Genomic DNA, 25,242 nt, shown 5'->3' with positions numbered 1-25,242 from the left:
CCTTGGTCAGTGTTCGATTTTATCTCAAACTTTTCATACTAAAATTTTGATGAAACGTACATAGGTATTTCAACAGATAAAATACTAAAAGATTCCTAAACTTTTTCTACTGGTCTTTTTCCCAATCTCATAGATCACACAATGGAAATTATTAAGTAATGACTAAAAAAAATAAATATAAACCAGCTGATACCTGATGAAATGTGTGCACCTGGCTATAATGATTAAATATGCCTGGTCCCTTGGAGGTCTTAATTATAAATGATATCTAGTGCACGCACGCACACACTTATTTGAAAATATGAATTAAGAAATATATAAATAGTTTGTACATGTCACTTATGGCTGTTTAATAATAAATAAGAATTAACAAAAATAATTTACTATACTGCACCTAGTTATTTATTATACAGAAGGAGCATCGGGGGAAGAAGAGGTCATCCTAGCACAAGTGCATAGGAGAAGGGGAGTGTTACACATTTTTGCCTGATCAAGGCCAACTTGCTCTAGGGTGTGGTAGCAGCTTTAAGTTATTTCCTCAACAGATGCAATATACTCTCACCTTCATTGGGAAGCTTCACTTGATCATGTTTTATAGATCTCATTGGATCACACTTCAGCTGATTCTCTTAAGCCTACATGATTTTTATAATTCAAAGAACATAGGCAAATTCAAATTTATAATTTGATTTATTACCCAATTTAAACCCACTATAAATGCTTTGTAATGTATCTTGTACAAAACTAATAGATCTTGACGTGGTCTGTCATAGTAACTTGAACAAATGTAGTTTCACAGTCAGAAGTTATACTATATTCAAATTATAAAAGTGGGAAAAGTGAACCCAAAATGACATCAGACCCTCCTCCATGGCACAGAATCCCCACTTAATCTAACGAATTATTTGATCTTTTGTGATGTAATTAAATTATGGTTGTAGATAATATATTCAGAGCCAAACTGTATCATTCATTTTTGCTAACCACCTGTTTTTTCTGAAATGCTCCTCAAATATGAAATAACTTCAAGAATTAACAAAACTCTGGAATTAAAAATATAATCCATGTAATAAAAAATTGTTTTCCCTGAAAATCAAATAATATTTCTTACATAATTTTGTTTCTTTTTTAGAGGAATACTGGATGTAACTGGTACAGATGTTTTGACTCCACTCTACGATAGGAACGCACGTATTTTTCACAATCCACCATTCAAAATACCATCTTTGTTGTTTTGTACAAAAGGTGATATGTACAGCGAATTAGAAGGGAACTTGGCGGCTTTTGAAAACTGGAAATCCAATGGAATACAAGTAAGTATTGATATTCATTTTGTAATCATCAGTTTAAAAAAATGTTTTAGCTTGACAGATCTAAGAACGCCAATTTCAATGGAGCTTTTTTAGTGAAACTAGGTCGAAACATATTTGACAAGTATCTGCAGACTAATGCACCATAGGTTTTCTTTTTCTTTTACCTATGACTCCATTTGGAATGAAGTCCATCTTGTTTTGGCAGGCCAATATAAATAAGCAGTGCGATAGTGACAGTCTTATTTCAGTAGCACTACGGTTGATCTGTCATCTCAGCAGGTATGAAGGCAGATCTTTTATCAACAGAATTCCCCAACTTTTTCCATCTACAAAGAGCATCTGATGATCCTTATATTTCTCTAGAGCTTTTCTTCTTATCAGAGACATAGTGACTTCATAATTTAGAAGAATGCCTGGTTGAGGCAAAGAAAGTACCTTAATTTTGCAAGTTGGTCTGCTTTTATAATAGAACTACAGGGAGAGGTGACCCAATTTCAGAGTTTTCTTCCATGAGATTTCCAGTCTTTACTTTTTTTTCTTCTTCAGCCTTATAGTTGTCCTAAAATGTCAGTGTTTCAAGAATTAAAATGGTTAGTTCCTTGGCTGCTTTTCTAATAGCTATTATCTCCCTATCCAAAAATTGCTGTCACTCTTTGCAGCCACAGAACCCCCACAGGGGCTTTCACTGTTGTACCATGAGCCTGGTATAAAGCGATCAGATGAAGCTTAGCCTCCAGCGAATTCAAGTGTTTCTTGTCAAAGAGATTTTTGAAGGGCCCGAAATAAGTAAAAATCTGTTGTAAAAAGGTCTGGTGAATAGGTGGGGGATCACATTCAAGCCAAACTCCAATAATTTCTGCTGGGTCTACAAAGACATGTGAGGACGGGCGTTATCGTGATGGAAAACTATGCCTTTGCGATTAGCTGATTTTATATATTTGAAACTACCTTCTTATGTATAAAGGCAGTAATAAGGAATAAAATATCAGAAATTAAATTTTCTAACATTCCTTCATAACAAAATCCTGAAGTTATGAATATTTACGTGGATGACGGACATCACCAGAAAAAAATAATTTAAAAACACTTTTTTTAAAATTTATATCAAAATTTATTAATAATGTAATTGATATTAAATGCACAGTTGTAAATAGCAATAAATAAATATTATAAAACAAAAAACAAAATGGTAAAAACCAACTTAAGTTGCTTAATAAAAAAAAATAAAATAAAAAATTGGGTACCAGTTTAAAACTCAAGTTCCAATGCCAGGAAATTACAAAACCAATTACTTGCAGGTCAGTACAGACTTCATCTCCAGTGAAAAGGATCAGTCATGAGCTTAAATTATTCTTTAATAATGATTAAATGATGCAGTAATAATAGTAGCATAAATAAGTTTTCAAATTTTCTTCCAATTGAACTTAAACTAAAATTATTTTATAAGAAGCATCTTCTGATTTTTATACATTTAAGCTCATTTAATTTTATTAGAAATATCTTTTTCTGACTAAAAACAAAAAAATATATCGATTGATTAAATTAAATGTCGAAAACAATTATGTACAAAATTAAATAAAGATAATTTTTACATTGGCTCCTAGGGCTCAAGAGCAAGAACCCTAGGACACTTGTCTATTGCTTTTCAACCTAGCATCACAAAAAAAGTTTCATTGAAATTGGTGTTTTTCAAGTTCATAGCCCCCTTGTTTGATAATTAAGGGCAAAAAGCCACTGTTGGTTATTATGACGTATGACTGTAATAAAAAAATTTGATTTCAAGTTAAAAATAAAATAAAATAATTGTAGATAAACATATTTTAGTAATATTTTACATCAACTGTAAAATTAAATGAAAAATGTTAACTATTGCCATAAAGAGAAAAAAACATAGGAAGTTGAACAATAAATCATTAATATTGTGAAAAATATAACAAAAGTTGATTAATATCAATAATATAGAGAAGATATTATTACTTTGTTGATAAAATAAAATGTGTATGTTTTATAAGTAAAAGTTATGATTTATTCCATAAGTTTGAATAAAGAATTGTTTATGATTTATAAATAATTCTCGAAATAGTTATTAATTTATTGATTAGCATTTTAATGCATTATGTTGATAAATAACATTCATTAGATCAATTATATGCAAAATGAATATTTCGTAATTGTGAGTCATAAATTTAAATATTTGAATAAATGATGATTAAATAAGTTTTTTCAAGACAACGGAACAACACAGTCTATATAAAGCAAACACCAATTGCCATGTACTTGTTTTTAATGAAATATACCAACAATAAGAACTTATATAACTTGTTATTTACGTGCATGAAGAGAATAAAGTTTTCCAATTTACCTGTTTTCAAAAGAGTGCTCAGAAGAGATATTTTAAGCCTTACAGTAAATTTTATGAGCCTTTGTATAACAGAACACAACTCAGTTTTCATTGTTTCAAACTTATCACTCTTAACATATGATGTGTCAGTATTTGAATATCAAGAATTTAACTTAAGGCTAAATTTATTTTCTTCATATTAATCTACCTTATCCCAATATCTTTATTTTTACTAGCCTAATACAATTAAATGAATCTATAGGATTGAACATGTTTTATCTTACATTTATGTTTTAATTCTATTTATATATGTATATGTATATTTTTTAGGCTTACATCAAATATTGGGAAAATTCTAAACATGTAGGCCACTTTCATCTCCACAGAGAAGAATATGTGGGAGCGATCAACTCCTTTTTAAGCGCTATTGATGATGAAAATCAAGAACTAGAAGAAGTAATAGCTCCTTACGTAATTCCACAAATACAAAGAATACAAATACAAAACATAAGATAATGAATTTATCCTACTGAATTGAATGTATAGAAATACATTTTTAATTAAGCTATGATATCTCATAACTTGGAAAAAAAATTCCATTCCAGAGATATCTTGTCTCCACCATCATTTAGTAGGATACCTAGAACATTTTTTAAAATATGTAATTTCTTTGGTCTTACGAGGAATCATAGCTTAAAAATTATTTATACATGTGTATAAGCTAGTGTGTGTAGTAAACATTAGCTTATTCCCATATTTGTACATGTGTATAGTTATTTATTAATACATGCGTGTATATTTACACATGTGAGTTTTGTCTGAATGATTTCATGAGGAACTGAAATAGGAAACAAAAGAGGAAGGAAACAATAGAGAGCAAATGAGACTCTCTTGAAATTTTATATCCCTGTTGTTTATGATATTCTTTTTCAAAAAATCTCATCAAAGCATTTAGAAACTAAGAGTTGGTAAAACAGTTTTTTTTATTGTGTTTATTAATTAGTTTTCAGAAATAGAAATTTTGATTTTGACAGTAAAGCGGTCCACAATGATACTGTTTTAAACTCAAGTGCAACTTAGAAATGATTATGTATTTCAGTCTTCATTTTCTTATCAGTAGTCAATTTTTAAAGTTTGAAGAGATTATATTGTAATTTCGTTGTTATAAATATATTTACTTGTATTTTAAAGACTAATTTTTTGGGACTTATTAGTTCTATGAATAAAGAGTTATAAACAGATCAGTTCAGTGAATCTATACTCAAGAACCCACTGCCTATTAAGGGATTTTAATGTTTTTAAATGAAGTTTCTTACATCAAGTAAAATGAACACCCTTTAAAAGTTTATATTTTTTCTCCACATCCCCATGAAAATTATATTTTTTAGAGTATATTGATTTTTTATCATTTGAGCAAATATTATGGAAACTCTTATTCATATTTATTATTATTTTATTTATTAATCATCCTACTTTGCCTGTTAGGCAAAACAGGTGTTTGCAGCAGTGGGTTACAACCCATTGGTGCAATTAAAACAATTTACATCATTTTCTTTAGAGGCACACAATTAAGTTCTTCTATAAATTAACCTCTTCTGTCCTGTCAGGAGACCTCACAGGAGCAGCTTCTCGACTCCTATCCAGGGAGAAGGGAGTAGAGTAGAGTCAACATCCTTTCACCCATAAACAAGGTCCTTGTAGTGGTAGTTTTCCTTTGTCATCAGCTGAGAGAAATCGCTCTCAGTCAGAACGCAGAACCCCTGTCTCTCTCATCATCTTGCCTCAGACTGTACAGGTGATATGACATGCTCGTCAGTCTCCGAAACCCAACACCTTGGGCTTAGGGGATCGATGTTTATGCCATTTGCAGCAAGCTTAGCTTGAACTCTTAGCTTGATAGAAACTCCAATGTCCTTTGAGGTGCTGTGAGAGCCAATAGTCAGAGAGGCCACACGTTAATTCCAGGGCCCTGTTTCATAATAAAAGCTAATAGTATTAGTTCATAGTACAAGTATAAAAACAACGTGTTAATTACACTAATACTTTTTTTTTCATAATAGGGAGGACTATTAGTAATATTACAGGAGTTAAAAAGTACTAAAGTACAAGTTATTATTGTGCAAGTCAGTGTGATTGTATCAAGTTAAATGAACAAGATTAATAGTATTAGTTTGCACTTTATTATGAACAGGGCCCAGGCGTGAACCAATGGTAGGAAAGTACTTCCTTAGGATAGCCCCTTTTGTGCTATTCACTCATTCAAGTTTCTTCTCGGAGGTTCCTCTTCCATCTGTTTGGGTCTTCAACAATATCGGAAGTTCTTTGGTAGATGTGCCAGACCTTATCTCTTCAGGCTGTAGAAGCTGGTTCGGTAGAAGTCTTCCTGCAGGAGATCAGCAGGTATTTCCCCTACTAACATCTGTACCGCCTAATGAGACACTTTTCTGTATGCTTCACTTTTAATTAATTTAATTAAGCACTATTCTACAAATGGCCAATGTTGCTGAGTATCTGAGGCCCCAAAAGGTGCCCTGGAATATAAGAACTGGATACAATGAATTTCATTAAGAGTTAGGGCCGTCAAGACCTTTACTTGATTTCTAACTATAGCCACTCTGCTATTGGTGGTGACATGGCGATGGGCACAGTTCCTGTATCTCAGGAGGGACTATAGCCTGGTGCACCTCACCCTGAGACCCAGGAGAGGTGTAATAGAACAAAGGCAAAGACCCAACTTTTAGCAGCTTCGTCTGAGGCAATGGTACAGCCCCAAGGGTCTGAGACTGAAACTGCAAGGCTCCAACAGGAGCCAGCAGCAGAGGTCGCTGTTCCTGAGGGTCAAGCACCAGAGCAAAAGGGAAGCTTATATGGGGTTGAGCTACCCAGTGGGTCAGTGGCCATAGCTGCAAGGCTCCCCCAGAGGGAGAAATCGGGCATGCTGTTCATGTGGGGAAAGTTCCAAAACATACATTTCGCTTAAGTGTGATAAGCGGGGTGCGGTGCTGCAAGGTTCCCAATGGAATCGGCAGTCAGAACTACTACAACCCAAGGGCAAGCACAAAAAAACAGCGTTTTGGCCATTGGGAAGGGGCTGCCTCAGGGCTCAGTGGCTGGATCTACAAGATTTCCCACTAAATCGGCAGCCAAGGCAGCTGAGCCCAGAGGGCAGACCCCTAAGGAGGGACAAACTGCGGGAAAGAGGATTAGGAACTCCCTTGGGACTTCTGCATCTGTTGTGAAGAACCCCAGGCGAATGGATGGTAAGGCCAAGAGCTATGCCAAAGCCACAAATCCAACTTACAAAGGCACAATGTACAATAGTAAAGAACATTACTAAACTCCTTGACACACTAGATAAGTTTGGAGAGTTCCACCCACTGTTTAGCAGTGCTGGGTGGCTACAGAATGGGTGGATGTGTGTTACTAGCATCCACCAATCTGCTAACGACAGACTGATTACTCACTTTTATCCCCAATATTGACATTGGGGAAGGAATTGCACTTCAAACTAGTAGAGATGTTAAGGAGCTCCTTTAAGTTGCAAGGGCACCTGCCTTTCTTTCTGGCAGTAGAATTCCGGATGAAGTATTCCAGGATCAGAAGAGGGAGATTGTAGGAATCTGCAACTGGAGCATTCACCATATCAAAGATCAGGAGAAATGGTTTGACGATGTAATTAGAATCCCATTATCCAGTCTGTAGAGCCTGGGGGCATAAGGCATGTGGATTGGCTCTGGCCTGTATATGGTGACTCTCAGGTATATTCAGAAGACAGAGGGCCGGCCCATCAAAGTGGAATCCGAGCAGGTGCACCCCTCCTCTGTCTGAGACCTCTACAGAAAGTGGAGCAGTGCATGTACCTCCACTAATCACACAACCCCACACATTTCTAACTATTCTACTATTTTCATTATTGACTGTCAATAACAATGTTAAAGATAAGATATATTGTAATACATTCTTAGTAACAAGAAAATAGAGTTGATCAGTAGTAATTACTTGTCTTCGGTTTTTTGGTCAGAAATAGCTATTCTATATAATTATTTAAAATGAAAAAAAAAAAATACAAAAAGTTTTATAACAAAAAGTAGTGGTGATTATGAACCAAGAAAGGAACAGATTAAGAAAAAAAAAAAAAAAAGCACGAACTCACATAGTAGGTACGAAGCGAATTACAAAGTAAACTCAAAATGAAAAACTTCCAAAGTTCTCAGAAACAATTGTTAAAAGAGGGTTCAGATTGAAAAAGAAAAATGTCCAATACTATGGTTGTTGTGGAAGATAATGAAGGCCTATTCCTAAGAAGGTGAAAATTGAGCCATAAATGGCTGAATATGGCAGTTGAACATTGGAGAATGGTGAAAATGAAAATAAGGTTAAATAAAAACCTTATAGTAAATTATAGGAGTTATTGTTTTATAAAATGGTAAATAAATTTGTTGTTATAATTGAAGTATCATACATACAAATAAATTTTGTTAGTTTTTCTATAATTAAAATTTAAGCAACTTTAAGAAATCAAGCAATCTTTAATAGAATTTAGCATCTTTAAGAGAAAGAAGACTCTAAAAGGTGAATAAACATTTATATATATTCATTACAAAATCATCATGAAAATAGTTCCAAAAAAACTTTTCACTGTATTAATTTGCCATAGGCATCATTCACTATTCCATTAGTGGTAAAAAATAACAACTGACCCTAAACGTATGGTTGTGGAAACTCAAATGTAACCTCTCTTCCAGTAAGCTTCTTGTACATCAGTATAAATGTATCAATCTGTAAAATATAAAGTCAAAATTATTAAATTAAACATAATTACATTATAATAATTTTCAAGTTAGGCTAGATTAAGAAATAACACAATATTCTGCAAAATATTAGGTAACTTCCATAAGTATGATAAGTCACGTCTCCCGGGCGTTTCAGACTTTATTGTATTTTTGATAATTTTATGAACAAAAATTAATTTTTTAATGTTTCCAGTACCGCTCTATTAAAAAAATACATCTGATCAAGTTTTTTTTTTTAAACAAAAAAGACATTTATTGGTACAATATTATTAGAGCATGGCAAAACAAAAAGTTAACATTTTCACAGTGATCTTAATGGTTCCAGTTTTTCTTTAATCCATAATCTAGCTGAACTAAGAAGTCAAAACTATGGTACTTTGCTAATCTGTTAAAAAACATATGTATCCTATCTATTTAATCTATGCATTAAAGGGTGTATTATATTCTTCCCAAATTTTCTTCAATCTATTTGCTACTTACTTTGAGCTCCAACTTCTTTTCATGGTCAAAACGAATGTTAAGCTACCAGTATCTACTACCATCTCAAGTCATCCAGGTATCAAAAATACAAGAGAAATGATGGAACGATTCTTCTGGCCTAGCATGAATAAGGATGTAAACGAATGTGTTAAATGCTGCCTGCCTTGTCAGAAATAAAAAAAAAAAAACAGGCATACCATAACATTACTTGGAAAATTCCAGCCAATTGCTCGATTTCAGCATGTCCACATTGATTTAATCGGCCCGCTCCTGCCTTCAAACTATAATACATACTATCTAATTATGATTGATCGCAATACACGGACAGAAACAGTACCGTCGCGGGATTGTGACAATATATCTTCAAGTATTGCCAAAGCACTGTATGGTGGCTCTATCCACCTACCAGGCGAATTTTTAGAAGGAAATAATGAAAAATATGACATTTGAACTTCAATGGAGGAATTAAAAACAATTTGTCAAAACTGCGACCAGCTCAGGTACGCAAATTGTGTAGGAAAACTTTTGTTCATGATGAACTGCAAACGTCCACCTACGTTTTTGTATGAGAGGATGGCGTCAAGCAACCCCTGGTGTCACCGCACTCAGAATCACATAAAGTGGTGAAATGAAACGAAAAATACCTCCTAGTTCAAATATAAGACAAGACATTCAGTACATCCATAGAACATTTAAAGCAGGCATTTCAATTAAATGAAAAATCTACTGATATTCAACCTCAATCGACCTTTAAAAAACAGGCACAATTGAAGTGAAGTCCAAGGTGAATCAACAACAGAGAAGCACACAGGACGAGAAAGCAAGCCTGAGGTTCGATTTTCACCATAACCACTGAACTTAGACATCATTCTTAGACTCCGTCTTCTAGTAGGGAGTAATGAAGCGACAATATCCATCTGGGACTGCCAGTTCTGATACCGTTATCACTTCACTTAAAAAGAAAGATTTATAGTGCATCTAACCTTGGAGCACCACCTATGTCTTCTCTAGTCATATATTCATGTATTCAGTAAAATGTAAAGATTTAATAATTTAATTTATAAATATGTAAATAGTATTATAATTTTAATATTTTATAATTGTAAATATGTTGATTTAATAAATAAAGTTCACCAAAATAATATACTGAATCACAAAAAAGTTAGTTCTTACAGGCGGTCTCTCTCACCGACCTTCTATGCTTAGCAGAACCAATACCCCAGAGGTGGTGCTACAACAGTACCTTCTTGGGACTGCAAATATTCAGTATAATCTTCCAACCTATTTTTTTTTAATATATGAAGTGTCTTATTTGACGCTTGTTTCCTACTGGTCACCTCCTCTTTCCTCTACCTTTTATTCTTTTGTAGGGCCCGGTAGCTGGTTACCCTCTGGGCTTAAATACCCCTTCCTATCTGCAGGAATAACACCCAGTAGAACGAAGACACCTTCCTACAAGACCCAGCGGTTGAAACCCTCTGGGCTTGCATTCCTCCTTCGTACCTACAGGAATAGTACCCTGTAAATGAGGTTACCATCCTTAGAAAACTTACTGCTGGCACCTGTAAGTCTCATCCTATCTATTCACCTCATAATCAACCAACTACCTTACTTAAATGTGCACGCATTGTCGAGGCCTTCTGGTCAAGAGTACTTATCATTAGGAGTCAGACGATTTAACACAACCACCTGGTATAAATAAATATCATAATTTGACAGCACTACATTACAGAACAATCAATATGTTAACTTTCAAGAAATCTCTAAAAATAAATAAAATAGAGGACCCTCTCAAAGAATTACTTTAGAACAGCATTGAAAAAAGTATTATGACCAATAAAGAAACACAAAAAGTTTTGTTATCGACATTGTTTTGGATTTTATTTCTCTTCAAAACATAATTAGAGTATGTGTCCACATACAAGGCAATTTTGAAAATAGGACTACAATTTTTTATGTTTTTTAAATTGGGTTACTTTAATGGAATTAATTTATAAATATAAGAAAGATGGTCAGGATTGCAAGAACAAATAGTTTTAATGTCCGACGTTTTGCCCCACTTTGTAGGGCTTGATCAAGGCTGTTCAAAGCGATAGGTTAAACAGACATCAATGAAGCCTAGCAAAGTGGGGCGAAACGTCGGACATTAAATAGTTAAAAACTATTTGTTCTTTTTTGACCGCAACCCTGACTATCTTATTATATTTGGAATTGATTTATGCATTTCTTTAATATATAACTACTTGTAATATTTTTATCAATTTGGTTTTTCGTTGTTAGAGACCTTTTAACATGGTCACTCATATTTAATAATTAGATACACAATATTAAAACCATTGGGAAGTGACAAACCCGTCTTTTCCACATCAGTCTTTACTGTTGAATAACACTATCACTCATTATTGCCCTTTAAAGATGGGATTCCAGGATGGGTCACAATGGGCAGCACACATCAAAAGATGCCAAATGTCTGTGATTTATTTTTATTAACGTAACTAGTCTTGACAGATTTAATATAAGGGAGATGAAACAGGTGCCTTTATAAAATGAAGTGCCATCATTCGGCACCCATTGATGAGCAGCCCACAATATTCCTGGTAAAGTTCCGAATATACGGTGACCAGGAATATAGGGCTATTTTCTATATCTATTTTCAACAAAATTTTCTGGAAAAATATCTGGTCTTAATTTCAGCAAAATATGATAATTTCTCAAATTTAAGTAGGATAATTCAATAATATTAAGATTATTTGTTGTTGAATAAAATTTTCTTTGTTTAAAAAAAAAAAAAATCATTTGACAATCTTCTTTTTAGACTTACGTAGACTTACCTTATGCTCAATATTCACTTGTTGAAGTCGGTCTAGATGAACTCTAATGATTTGCCTACCATCAAGTCTCATCCGAATCCTTTTGCCAATTATCTCTGCAGGGAATACCATATCTTCCAGGATCTCATCATAGACTGATGTAAGTGTTCGACTAAAAAAAAACTCTTCAAAAACTTGTAATAAAAAAAAATGAATAAGATAGTAGAGGAAAAAAACTATTCCTTAATCTTTATCACATCAATCTGAAAAGATGTAACAATTGACTTTCTAGATCAGGAATCTTACAGCTTTTGTTAAAATTATGAAGTTAGAGGTAAAAATAAATATTTAACAAGCACTGAAGGTTTGGTATATAGGTATTAAAAAATAATAGGAGCAAGGTTGAAAAAATTGAATTGTAATTGATCAAAATAAGAAAAGTTTAGAACCATATATATTACTGGCACTGGAAGAAATAAAATGAAGTTTAGCAGTTGGATTGATTGAAATTTTACTAAGAAAATGAAATACTACCATTGAAACTATTCTCATCCATTCTTATTTTTAATTCCAAAACTAAAAAGGAGGTCTTGTACTCCACTCCTTTATCAAAGAGAAACATAGATGACTATGAGTAAGATGGTGATACAGAACATCTTAGAAGGTATAACGTTTTAATGGGTATGATTGTAATGAAGCCCATTCAATATGTCTGATTCCATGGTGTATTACTAATCAGAATGTACTGACCTCGATGTGGACTCTGGGACATGAGGCAATAGAAGGAAACGAGAAGCAGTCCAAGCTCTTTATTGAAATATCAAAGGAAAAGGCAAAATTCTATCTTCCTTAGCCTTACTGAAAATGTATTGAGGGTAATAACAGGACATCTCATGGGCCATTGCCCCTTAAAATATCATCTTAAGAAGAAGAAGCAGGTGGAGGATTCCACCTGGCGTCTATTTATGGAAGACAAAGGAAAGGCACAGCATTCTGTGTGAATGGGAAGCCCTTGTCTTCTAAAGACTGCAGTATTTGGGACAGGATAGAATGGAACCTGAAGACATTACTAGAACAGACCCAAAAGAATTAATGAACTTGGTAAGAAGCATAGAGGGATAACTCACAAAAGATCCAACTAAGTCGAGGTGAGGAAGGGATTCCCGATCCTCAGTATAATAATAGTAATCAGAAAGTATATCAAACATTTCAAATTATCCATCTAATCGTTAAGGATGGAAATTTTACATTCTGAAAGAAGTTGGATCAAGACTTGCAATGGTGATCTGAAAGTTGATATTTAAATAGCTTTTTCAAACTAATTAGCTATAACATAGGATATCGTTATAGAAAGCATATCAAGCTTGGAAGCCATCAGAACGTGTGGTGTCAAAATGTTTGCTTGTCACCAAACTTTGAGTTGAAATTAAACTCACATTTAAAACATTCAAGAAACCTCACTGAATAATCTGTGCCATCAAACTTTAAAATTGGTTTTGGAATTAATACAATAATTTTCAGTATTTTGAACTCAAAATACTATAAAAACAAGAAATAATCATAGGATCTCAAATAATCTGAGTCATTAAAACTGACTATCATTTGAAATATTCACCCAAAAGATCATTACATATCCATCAATTGACAGATTATTATGGCTAAACTGTAGGCTACTCAAAACTGACTGTTATAACAACCATAGAAAAAACAAAATATAAGATCTCGGAAGAGTACTGCGTGGTCGGAAGAGGGAAGTAAAGGCACACAGAAATGATGAGAAGATACTGGGAGAGAACAAAAGCAAAATTGAGAAGTGAAAATTAGTGATATTCGTCTTGAAAGGCCGTTTGGTGAAAGAAGAAAAAGAAAATATAAGATCTCCTATATTACTTTACTGATTTACAATTTTTTTTTTTTTTTAAATACTCGTCTTGGGGTGCAGATAATGTGGTATGGAACCCACATTAATATGACTGTTGGAAAGCTGAATTTCTGTAGCTCCTATTCACATCAACGACTTTTAACCTTTATAAAGGAGAAATAGTAGTTTCAAATAATAAATTTTTTTCAAATGTTTATTTTTTATCTCCGGGTTTTAACTTCTCAAATTAGACTCACTTTGTGAAATTTTGTGTTGTTTATAGGGCCCCTAAACCACTCCTAAGTTTTGTGAAAATTGCTTGAATCGTGTTGAAGTTATTGCTACTTAAAAAAAAAAATTGAAGACTCTTCTCTCCAAAATGATGTTGCCAGTATCCAAGAAAAAGCAGGAAATGAGACAACACTTCTATCAGTCTTTTTGAGTTCTTTGTTTCATGTCTTTCATTATTAATTAAGGTCTCGGAATGAGTTAGGTTTGGTTTGATAAGGCTAGAAGAAATTAAAAAATATCAAGCTTCACAGAAAAGAGATTTCAATCAACATGGTATCAGGAGACACCATGCAAACAAACTTCAAGAAGGAAGAAGTTAAAAAGGATGAAGGAGAAAATAAGAAAAAGGAAACAGCTTTATTACGGCCACAGAAAAAAGTATGAAAAGAAAGTAGCTTTTTAAAAAAAACATGAAAATAAGTTGAAAAAGAATACATTACAAAAGCAACATTCCAGCCAAAGAGAAGAACAAAAACTAGAAATTATATAAAAACAATAAAATAAACAAGCTTCACAGAAAAGAGATTTTAGCCAGCATGGTATAAGAAGAGGCCATGCAAACCATTGAATGAAAATAGATCATGGCTCAAATTCGTTACAATATGGACGAAGAAGATGTTATAGCATTTGAAAGACTTGATCTTGATGTTCTAAATATTCACAATGAAAATAGCGAATTGATTTTTTAGTGTAGAATAGTACTCTTAGATAAACTATAGGTAGAAATAATGAAAATTTGTAGAATTTCAGATGATGTGAGCACCTCAGATCAAGTCTCACACTGAGAAAGAAAATGTAAGTTATACAAATATTTACTAAATATAGTGTTATAAAAATATATTCAGAATCCCATAAACTTTCCACAGAAGGAAACTTTTCCTTTTTTCTTAGAAAAATCCACAAGAAGATTGAAAACAGTTTAAAAGTGTGAAAGGTATAGTGGATCTAATAAGTTTTCCTGAGGATAATGGGAGGGGAGAGATATGCAGTGGCAAACATTCCACCACTGCCCAGTCTTATCTCCACTAGTTCTGTTCCAACAACCACTTCTGACTGTCCAGAAATGTACGGAACATGCGTACAAAGTGTTTTTTCCTCCCAAATTGTGTAGTGCACATGATCTATTCAGTTCTGGATAGTCAGAAGTGGTTGTTGGAACAGACCTACTAAGTTGACTGGACTACCTTCCTGAACCTTCCCTATCCTCTCCTAAGCTAGTTTTAATTTAATAAATGTTAACCAAATAATTACTGTGATAACTTCAGGTAAAAGCTGACAGACAGCTTTTCAGGCAAATTTATAGGTTTTGTCAATATTTGGTACAATTCCCCATTATTATTATTTTGAGTTGTGTTTCTACATTCAAGATGTGTGACATGCTTTCAATTGATTCATATTGGAAGAAAATAATTGACTGTATGAAGTAGATTGGAGGAAGATAAAGGTTTAAAAATAGTAACAACAAACTATTTATTGTTCACCAACATTTCATCGCACTTGCAGGGCTTCGTCAGGGCTAATAAGAATGATGTTCTGATGCCAACTGTGACGAAAAAAAAAAAGTTTTTCTTCTCAGTTGGCATCATAACATCATTCTTATCAGCCCTGCAAATTGGGGTGAAAGGTTGGTTAACAATAAATAGTTTTTTGTTACTATTTTTAAACCTTTATTGACCACCACCTGGACTATCTTCCTCCAATCAGATGATTTAGTTTAGTGATAAAAATATAATAACAGATAATTACATGCCAACATTTCAGGTTTACAGACTGATTGAAGATTTCACTATTTTATGATGGATAATATTTCGTTGTATGTCCCTATATAGAAATAAAAAAAAAGGATTTGCTTTCATAAATGCCAAATAGAAACTTAAAACTGAATGAAACTATATTTAAAATTTAAGTTATAAAAAGAAAAAAAGGTGCACTTATATGTTTGATTTTAACTAAATACAATAATTGATATCAAACTTCTGGTTGTGTTCGTTTACTCTATATATACTCAAATCTAGCAAGAGAAAAGCATTGCTGGGTCAGCTGGTTTAGACATAAATTTCAAATAAGTTTTTCCACTCTTCATTACCTTTTATGACTTTATATGTCAGATATAAATATTTATAAAATCTTTAGCTTTCTAATGCATACATAAGCAATACAGTATAAATCGATATTACTATTTTTATTAACAGAAACTTGTTTTCTATTTGAGAAAATGTTTTCTTTTTTTCCCCTCTATGCTGATTATCAAATTGTTTCATAACTAATATTTATCCATTTTTTATTGCTACTAATAGCGAGAGATGGTTAATTATTTCAAATATACAAACTTTATAGAAATTATTCTTGCAAATTCAGCATTTAAGTCCTATCTTACTATTTCAATGAGGATAAGACCTAGCTAGTTCATAATAATTTTACAGAGATGGAATGGTTTTGATAAAAATTTCTAAAGCTGTTTTTGAGAAAAATGTAAAAAAACATTTAAAAATAGATGATATAAATAGTGTGTGTCATCATCATATAATAGAAATACATAATTCTTCAAGCAAAGAAAAATTACTATAACAGATCATTAAAAAAAACACTTACCTCCTTGGTCTCCTTTGCTTGCACTTCCTCCTTGATTTTCTTGTTGGTTTTGGAACAATCTTCCTATCTCCAACAAACACAACATGCTTACCAGAAAACTTTTTTTCCAACTCCCTGACGAGGCGAATTTGAATTTTTTGGAAACTCTTTAATTGTGGCATTGGAACGTAGATAATAATTGACTGTAAATAAAAGTAAATGATTTTATTACTTTAAGCTAACAAAAATATTGTTAGTAGTAACTTAGAACTACTTAATGTGGGATGGCGACAAAGTTGGGCATTAGTAGGTTGAAAATCTATTTGACTAAAAAAGTGACTAAGTTTCTAGTTCTTAATCATGAATAAAATTTCATTAGATTAAAAAAAAAATTAAAATTTCTGAATAAATTTTGAGTCATTGATATTAAACTAAAATTTTATTTAATGGAATAAAAAATTAGTCGGCAAAAAGTTATTTGAATAAATAATCAATCCAATAAAAACTATTTTTCTGTTTCAAACAATTTAACATTTTCCTTAAATTAAACTGAAGTGAAAAATAAATAAGAAGTATGATTTTTTTTTTCTTCAAAATAAAGCTTTTTCTTCAGTTGAAGAGCAAATAAGAAAGATGTATTGTTGTTCAGTTTGATACACCCCAGTTTTTTTTTGATCACTGAAAACAAATCTGTGGTTTACCAACCACATGTCAGGAACTTTATTTAGATTTATTTTTTTGCAAAAAATATCAAAATTTGAGCTTTTCTTCTATATATCAGAAACTATTGATTTTTTTCTGTATTGAAAAGAGTATCAATATAGTTTATGAAACACAAGAATATCAGTTGGTTTCTTATTTCATATATGGGTTTAATAAATCCCAATTTTGTTTTTAAAGCAATGAAAAAGAACTCCACCATTCCATAATGGTATACTTTTTTTTTTCTTAATTTCTTTTCTGGTCTATACATAAACGATTTCAAGCATAGAATAAGTATGACAGAGGAAATTTGATGTAATGAGCTTGAGGAATTAGTCTTTTTGGGAAATAGCCCCTAGTAGAAATTCCAATTACTTTAATAAATACATTTATTACTGCCGACTGTTACAATAATGTATTTGATTCCCTAGGAGTACCCATAGATGACATTTATGAAAAAAAATCTTTTTTGTTTCTTCTAACAAAAAACATGTGTAATTATCTTTTTTTCACAAAATCTGAATTAATGGCAGAATAGGGTTAAACTGAAGTATTATCATCAAAATAATAATCAAATGATTCTTTTTATTTAAATATAAGAAGATGGTCAGGGTTGCAGTCAAAAAAAGAACAAATAGTTTATAACTATTTATTGTCCGACATTTCGCCTCAGAGCTTAGGTTTAACCTTTTGCTTTGAACAGCCCTGATGAAGCCCTGCAAAGTGGGGCAAAACGTCAGACAATAAATAGTTATAAACTATTTTTTTTTTTTTTTAACCGCAACCCTGACCATTTTCTTATATTTAAGATTCTTTTTATTGTTTCTAATAGTTTATGAATATATTAGAATACTCTTAAGAGAAAGTACAAATACTCATACATAGTTGATGACTACATTGTCAACATATCTTAGGTCAAGAGTTGAAGATGAAGTAGATAGTGTGTGGGCACTTTATCAACACCTCAAATGTGGATCGAACCATTTATAAATAACAAATAGGCAATACAATCAAGTTAAAGGTATTTAAACTTGACTGCCACTCCAATACAATTCAATATGAGGAGTGATTAAAACGTAGACACAACGGTATAGTTTTAGCATTAACTCTAATCCACATGATAAAAAAAAGCTAAGGGTAACTACCCCAAATGGAGTGGCATCCCGAAAAACTGTAGCAACAAGTCTAGGGTAATTATAGCTATCGTTTAATCACACTAAAAAGTGAGTTATAACTCCAAAAAACAGAAGTTGTAACATCAACTAAATTTTAATCACTTCACTTATGATTTCGAAGAATAATTTCTAAGGCCAATTTTTTATATTATTTTCTTTACAATAACAAAAAAGTCCATGATTCTAATGTATGGAGTAGAATCTGTCAAACACTTACCTCTGCTGACCAATAAAGAATAGATATCTAACAGATTCTATAAGTTGTCATACTAATCTTAAATGTTACTGAGTTGTTATGATTTGTTATTGGATGATATTCTCGGATTTTTTGGATCCTTGATAACGTTAGTGACTTAATAAACTAAACATTTTTAAATAATAATTTCTGATTCTTTCTCCCATAAGTCATCAACAACTTAAAACAGCTTGGAAAATAATATTTTTAAAAAAATGGCATTTATCATTTTATTCGTTATTTAAAAGTCAAGAAGTCTTCGGGAAATAAGTGATTAAAAATAATTGTTAAACAAAATAAGAAATCAGAATAATATATTTAATGAATAATTTGAGTATCATACCTTCCTACCAGCAATATCTAACTCCTTCGCCTTTGTGATATAGAGCTCTTGTAACTGGGCTTTAAGATCACTGTTTAGTTCCAAATCGAGAAGTGCCTGACCAAGAGATAATTCAAAGGAGTCCGGTTCAGCACCGCCTGCTTTTTTGAATTTGTTTGCCATCTACAAAATAAAAGATTAACATGACAAATATTTAAAATTTTCATTTGAATAGGTAGGAGAGGGATAGTACTTTCCACATTATCTTCTGGGAATATTTTAAGGTTACTTGATCGAGATATCTCACCAATCATTAACTTTTAGCATTACCTCCTCCTATGGGCTCTTCATAGATTATTATGAGATTAATTCATTAAATATATTTTTAAATAATACATTTTCACATCAGACTTGATAACAATTTAATACTGTCAAAAACACCTTTGGTATGTCTAAATATCTGATAAGTAAGGTGTAATAAAAAATAATTAATGAATGTTACTAATCACATAGGTGAAAATACTAAATAAGGTTCATCTATTATAACATAAATAGCCATTATTGGGCATATTCATGATTTTAAAAATTTGTCTAGAAACACTATTCAATAGAAGCACATCAGAATCTCGAGAGCACCTTCAAGAAGTAAAATCAGAGGAAATTAAATGTCATAAAGTTATTTTGATAAAATTATAACAGATCTTTACTTACTTATTATTGTAACTAATCTGTCAATATGATAATTACAATAATTTTATTCTAACCTGAAATAACCTTGGAAAATCTCAGTTTGATAGTAAATAACTTGAATCTTCAAATTTGGAAAAATTGTGTAATGACAGGAAATAGTTGATTTCCAGAATCCCCAATATGGATGGTATATTATTATGCACAAGATTATAAAATGATTTTAAGTTTTGCAACTTATACTGCCTGATAGAAAGAGGTAACCCATGAATATAATGCTAAAGGGTAATTTTGATTAAGTAAGACAAATAAAAATAAATATTTAAAAATGTAATTAAAGTAATGGAGACATAAAAAGTAAACCAAAAGAAACTTTTTCATTTCTCTTAAAGTATAACATGTAAAGAAGTTTCGATTTTTGGTTAAGAATTTCGCTTATTGTTCCAATAAAATAAAACACTTATAAAATATAATGTATCTGAAAAATGATGACCTTATAATACATAAAAGTATAAAGGTAAAAAAATCTACAAAACAAACAAGAGATTTCGGTCTAAATACAAACCTCAGACCTGAAGGTTAAGGAAAGACCAAAAGAAAGTTTCAAGACAAAGAGACTACTCTTGCGCACTGGTAATGTAAATAAATAGAGTTGAACAACAACGATTCTCGTTAAATAATAAATCTAATTAAGATGAAGTGATTCTGTCATAGAATAACAATTCAAAGACTGAATATTGAAAAATATAAGAAAAGGGTAGTGGCAACCCTGTAATATGTTTTCTATCTGCCATATGTTTTAAATATGACATATCGCAAACTTAAAAAAACAAATTCATACAAAATAAAAAAAACATTTAATTTAATGTATCGACAATCCTAAATAAAAATTAATATTATATTAAAAAATATAACGAGTTATTTTTTACTATTCATGTAAATATAAATTAATTAATGTAAAAACTTTCACAGACTATATAAGTATTTTGAATTCAAATTAATAACAATACAAATTAAAAGAAACGCAATCTGCATGATAATGCATATTTATTGAATAATGAATTAATCTTTAATTATAAATTATGTAACTGCGTAATTCTTGCTTTATTAGTGATCGAAACAGTGTTGACTTGAACCGGGCAGTATATGGTTAATGCTCTTTTGTTAGTCAAAATTTGGTGGTAATGGAATTTTTTGAACTTATAAAGTTTATTAAATATAAATATTTAGGTTGATTTTTCTAAACTTAGTAAATAGGAGAAAATCTTAATATTTTGGTGATTTTAAGTCGTAAAATTAAACAGCTAAAATAAAATTATGATGAAACTGTGGCATTGGTTGATGTATAGGAGTTGGGAGAAGGCGTAGGGGGGGGGGGCGCGGGTGTTTTCAATGAAAAAGGAACTTAATTTTTAAAATAATTTTATATTATATCCCCCATATTTTTATCCGGAACAAAATAAGATTTGTTTTAATTTGAAATATAAAGTTATTTTATATTTTGAAAATCATGGCCCTTAAATGAAGACAGGATTCAATCTGTCATGGCTCTGAATAATTTTTTCAACTTTCTTAGAATTTTATGTAAAAAAGTAGCAAATCTGTTTTCATTGACTGTAGAAAATTTCTGGTTCTGCTTCTGGAATGTTGTTAAATTGTTTATTGAAATTTATTTTTTTACAATTATTTAGGTGAACTATTGTTGGCCTTCCTTTTTCTGATTTACATTTCTCTTGCAAGCGACAAGCAATATAGCGCAAGTTACATAAGTTCTGAAGCTTTCATTGCATTAAATGATTACATTAAAAAATATTTAATAATATTACATCGCAAGATAAGCTAACGAATTGTTAGAAGTATTTAGTCGACTATACTGTATAATTATTCTTAATTAACTAAAATAACCACTGTATTTGCTTATCATCAATTCTGAAAGGTAATAACCGTCGTAATGAATCTTATTGTACATTCTTAAATTGTAAAACAAAGGCATTCTAAATACTTACTAAGCATAAATCTATTGTCATCTATATCTACTAATCTTACATGTATGTTATCACACACACAAGATGTTTGTACTCTAATTATAGCAAACCTGTTATGAAGGTCGAAAAAATATATTTATTAAACGATAAACTTAACCTAAGTGATTGCTTAACAGCAATGTCCAATCTACACAATTTTCGTTTCATAACATTTTGAAAGAGCATACATGTTATTACAAATTATATGTAATATCGGCATTCAAAATGGTTTAAGACATCAAACCTTGTTCTGGAATATCATGTCATTTGACTAAACACTACTATTATGATTTCATGGCCATAATGAACAAGGCTGGCTACTGTTTATTCAATTACTTCCTTCCTTTAATTTAATCTTATCTGTAACATCAGCGGAACTGAAAATTATTAATAAGCAGTTGCTTAACGCCCAGGTTTGTCCATAATTTTACCGATATCTCATTGTCAAAACAAACATATCAAATATTAATGGAATGCTAATTTCGTTCCAGGAAGTTATAGTTGAAGGTATTACTAAAAAGCATATCTTGTTATTTAATGGATTCTGGCGCGTTTTTGTTTTACTGTTTTATTTTAACGAACGTAGATAGTCCAGCTTTGGTATATTGTTTGTTATTAGTTTATTTAAACGATGTTTAACTCACCATTTTTTTAAAATTACTACAATTCATTATTTATCTCATGACCTGGCTCAGATGTGTGAGTTAAGGTTGAATATAAAAAAAAATGCATTAAATATCAAGTTAATGTATTCTGGCGCTTTGGTCTATGATATAGTGTTGGCAGACAAATGTGGGTCTTATGAATCTAGAGACATATTTTTTCAAAAATCCAACATTTTATATGAACAACTAGAAATTAACATTTTGTGAATTTATTTTGTCAAATATCATAAAAACTACTACTCCTACGAAGATAAACATGATTAACTATTTTGTAGTAAATTTAACTAGCCTTAATTTGGGCGATGGCAGACATCTGTGCGCCCAATGGTTTCTGAAATGAAATTTTTCATAAATCAAACTTATTGTCCAAACAACTATAAATCAATATATTTTAGCAAATATCAAGAAAACTACTATTTTTACGAAGGTAAAGTTTATAAACTTCTTTATAGTCCATTAAACTAGCTTTAATTTGAGTGCTAATAGACATCTGTACGTCACATAGTTCCTGAGATATAGAATTCTCAATATAAATTAATTAACTACTAATCTTTCAGTAGATTTTTAAGAAATTTTGCTTTTTAAAAAGCTATATCTGGAGAACTATTTAACGTAAATAGCTCTTTTAGGGCTCATATTTTAGAAAATTTGTTCTTCTTAAAATGACGTTCTCTTAAGTCTTCTTGTGTTGTTCCAACTTTTTGAGATATAGAGCTCCGAATGAAAAATTAGTTTGTTTACCGCTTTGAAACAGCAACCATTTTTTATTCCCCCTACCTATACTTGGCAGACTCATGAATTTTTACTAGTAATTATACATAGTTTTCATTTAAGTAATAAAAAATTGGGGTGAGATAACTGCCTTTTTTTCTTCCCGGCTCTTGTACTAACCGTAACACAGGTCTTTATCCTTTACAAATTCCCTATATCTATCCAAGATCTCCCCCATTTTAATTTTGATACTCATCGGATCATTAAGTAGTATCGGGTCAAACATTCCGAAGCTTTCTAATAATTTTCTTATCTGCGTCATCCAATTATATTGCTAACTCAAACGGTTGTTAATGTTCAGCTGCAGTAGCTTTATATAACATTGTTTCACGAAGCGAGTACAACTCATGTTAAGTATTTTTATTTGCCAGGACAGTGTTTGCTTTAAAACGTGATATCCCACAGGAATGGGTGCCACTTTTAGTTTTACGATAAAGTGTGAGGTGTTTCGCTGCAAACACAATAGTCGCTTGTAATACCTCGCTTGTATATTTTGAATTCCTCTATGTACTTTTTGCCCAAAATAGGTGCAGCTTAGAGGATACAACTCAACATCATAAGACTCGTAAAGTTTCTGCCTGGTATCCCACGAAATTATTTTAGCCTTCACACAGGTACTTAGTACCGCTCCGATGCTTGAGTTACTTTTAGATACTATAGTTTCATGGCACGGTTAAAAAGTCCTGATGAACTAAACTCTGTACCAAGGTATTTATATTCAGGTACTTCTTCTATAATACTCCCCTCGAAATATACACTTTAGCTTCTTTTAGGCCTATCCTTATAAGTTTTCAACAATTCAGTTTTTTATAAACGGCCAAGGAGTTTGATATGCAGTATATATTTAAGATATTTAGTTTCGATTGGACTTCGGTCATAGAGCCCCCAATCAATATCAAATCATAATAAGGGTCATCAATATAAATCATCGTAAATGAGGGTCATAATTTCTTCGTATAGCGATATCCTCATTTTTTTAAACAAATGTGTCTATGGTCGCGCAAGTAAAGAAAATAATAAGGAGCTTAAGTTATCTCCCTGGAGAACACCTTCAGTAATTTCTATTGGGTCACTCAAATAGTTGCTATGATGATAACTGGCTATTGTATATAGAAATGCTATTTAATAAAATATTGCTGGCTGAAAAACTTTTTAAATTCTAGCGACGTTTGTTATGAGACTATTTTCCTATAAAAGAGTACATATTGGAGCAACTTTAGTGTAAGTTTCATTGACGTATTGAGACGTATTAACTCAGGGGCCTTCTTGGAAGGTGCAACTAAAATAAGTGAAAATAATAATAAAATTAACTACTATGAATCAGAATAACATTTTGTTTATAGGAAAAAATGATTTTAATCATGGAGAAATCAAGAGTTATATTTTTACACTTGAAAATATTATCAAAATTAAAAAAAAAGAAAAGAGAACAAAACACATTCCTAGAATAACCTAGGAATTACAGAAGATTTAAACAGTGTTTTTTGCACAAAAAAGGGAGTTTCCCACTACTGTGTACCGTTGCACCCTAGCTCCCACGACTACAGCCTAATTATTGTTTTAACTTGTTATTTCACTGACATATGCACTGTTGCCATATACTTCTTAACTCCTGTAACATCACTAATAATCTTTCCCATCATGAAACTAAACGTATTAGTGCTTGTACTATGTATTTTGCATACTTGTATTTATCAACTAATACTGTTTGCTTTCATGATTGAAAAGTACTCAGATGTGAATAGCTTTTAGAGGGGTTATACTTTCTTTTTTTTTTTAAATATTTATTTATTGCTATTTACAACTGTACATTATAGTACATTTAGTAAATCTGATCTCGGTTAAATTGGAGTTTTAGAGGGGTGTAGAGAAACTACACATTGCCAGCACTCTAATGACGTTTTACATTAGCAGGTCTCATGGCCATCTTCTTTTCAGGTGCCTCGGAGGATTGTCAGGAATGGAAGAGAGGTTAGAAAACTAGGGGGTTTGAGTGGTTAGGGAGTTTATAATGGAAGGAGTGATATCTGGTTCGGGCTAGATCGGTTACATAGGAAACATTAAGGTCTTTATGTATGATTTTATTTGTGACAAAGTAAGGACCATTGGGGATTTTACGAAGGATTTTGGATTGAATACTAGAGGAATTCGAAGGTTTAGTGGAGCCCCAAAGAACTCCATATGTCCAGATTGGCCTTATT

At 31.7% G+C, this 25,242-nt stretch overlaps 2 protein-coding genes across 4 annotated transcripts in view; one reads left to right on the top strand and one right to left on the bottom strand.

The window, feature by feature from the left end:
- The window catches only part of LOC106688806 (transmembrane protein 53-B), a 29,059-nt gene extending 24,215 nt beyond the window's left edge, over nucleotides 1-4,844 (top strand). The window contains exons 5-6 of the mRNA XM_014433449.1: nucleotides 1,133-1,313; nucleotides 3,985-4,844. Of these exons, the coding sequence (XP_014288935.1) occupies nucleotides 1,133-1,313; nucleotides 3,985-4,170 (367 nt within the window). The 3' untranslated portion in view covers nucleotides 4,171-4,844. The remainder of the gene's footprint in view (nucleotides 1-1,132; nucleotides 1,314-3,984) is intronic.
- Nucleotides 4,845-8,222: 3,378 nt separating this feature from the next.
- Nucleotides 8,223-25,242, bottom strand: part of LOC106688804 (small ribosomal subunit protein eS7) — a 59,577-nt gene continuing 42,557 nt past the window's right edge. Inside the window, exons 1-5 of one of the 3 annotated variants that reach the window (XM_014433448.2) lie at nucleotides 20,147-20,378; nucleotides 18,916-19,077; nucleotides 16,482-16,663; nucleotides 11,759-11,909; nucleotides 8,223-8,433 (exon numbers count right to left, since the gene is read on the bottom strand). In XM_014433448.2, the coding sequence (XP_014288934.1) occupies nucleotides 8,356-8,433; nucleotides 11,759-11,909; nucleotides 16,482-16,663; nucleotides 18,916-19,077 (573 nt within the window). In that variant the 5' untranslated portion in view covers nucleotides 20,147-20,378 and the 3' untranslated portion in view covers nucleotides 8,223-8,355. Of the gene's footprint in view, nucleotides 8,434-11,758; nucleotides 11,910-16,481; nucleotides 16,664-18,915; nucleotides 19,078-19,147; nucleotides 19,172-20,146; nucleotides 20,379-25,242 lie in introns of those variants that run through there. The other 2 variants (XM_014433447.1, XM_067048874.1) reach the window with 2 other exon arrangements.

Source organism: Halyomorpha halys, unplaced genomic scaffold (genome assembly GCF_000696795.3).
Source record: "Halyomorpha halys isolate HHAL.00 unplaced genomic scaffold, Hhal_1.1 Scaffold1207.1, whole genome shotgun sequence".
Taxonomy (NCBI): Eukaryota; Metazoa; Arthropoda; class Insecta; order Hemiptera; family Pentatomidae; genus Halyomorpha; species Halyomorpha halys.
Note: the sequence above shows the minus strand (reverse complement) of the source record. Positions and strands in the feature narration are given on the sequence as shown.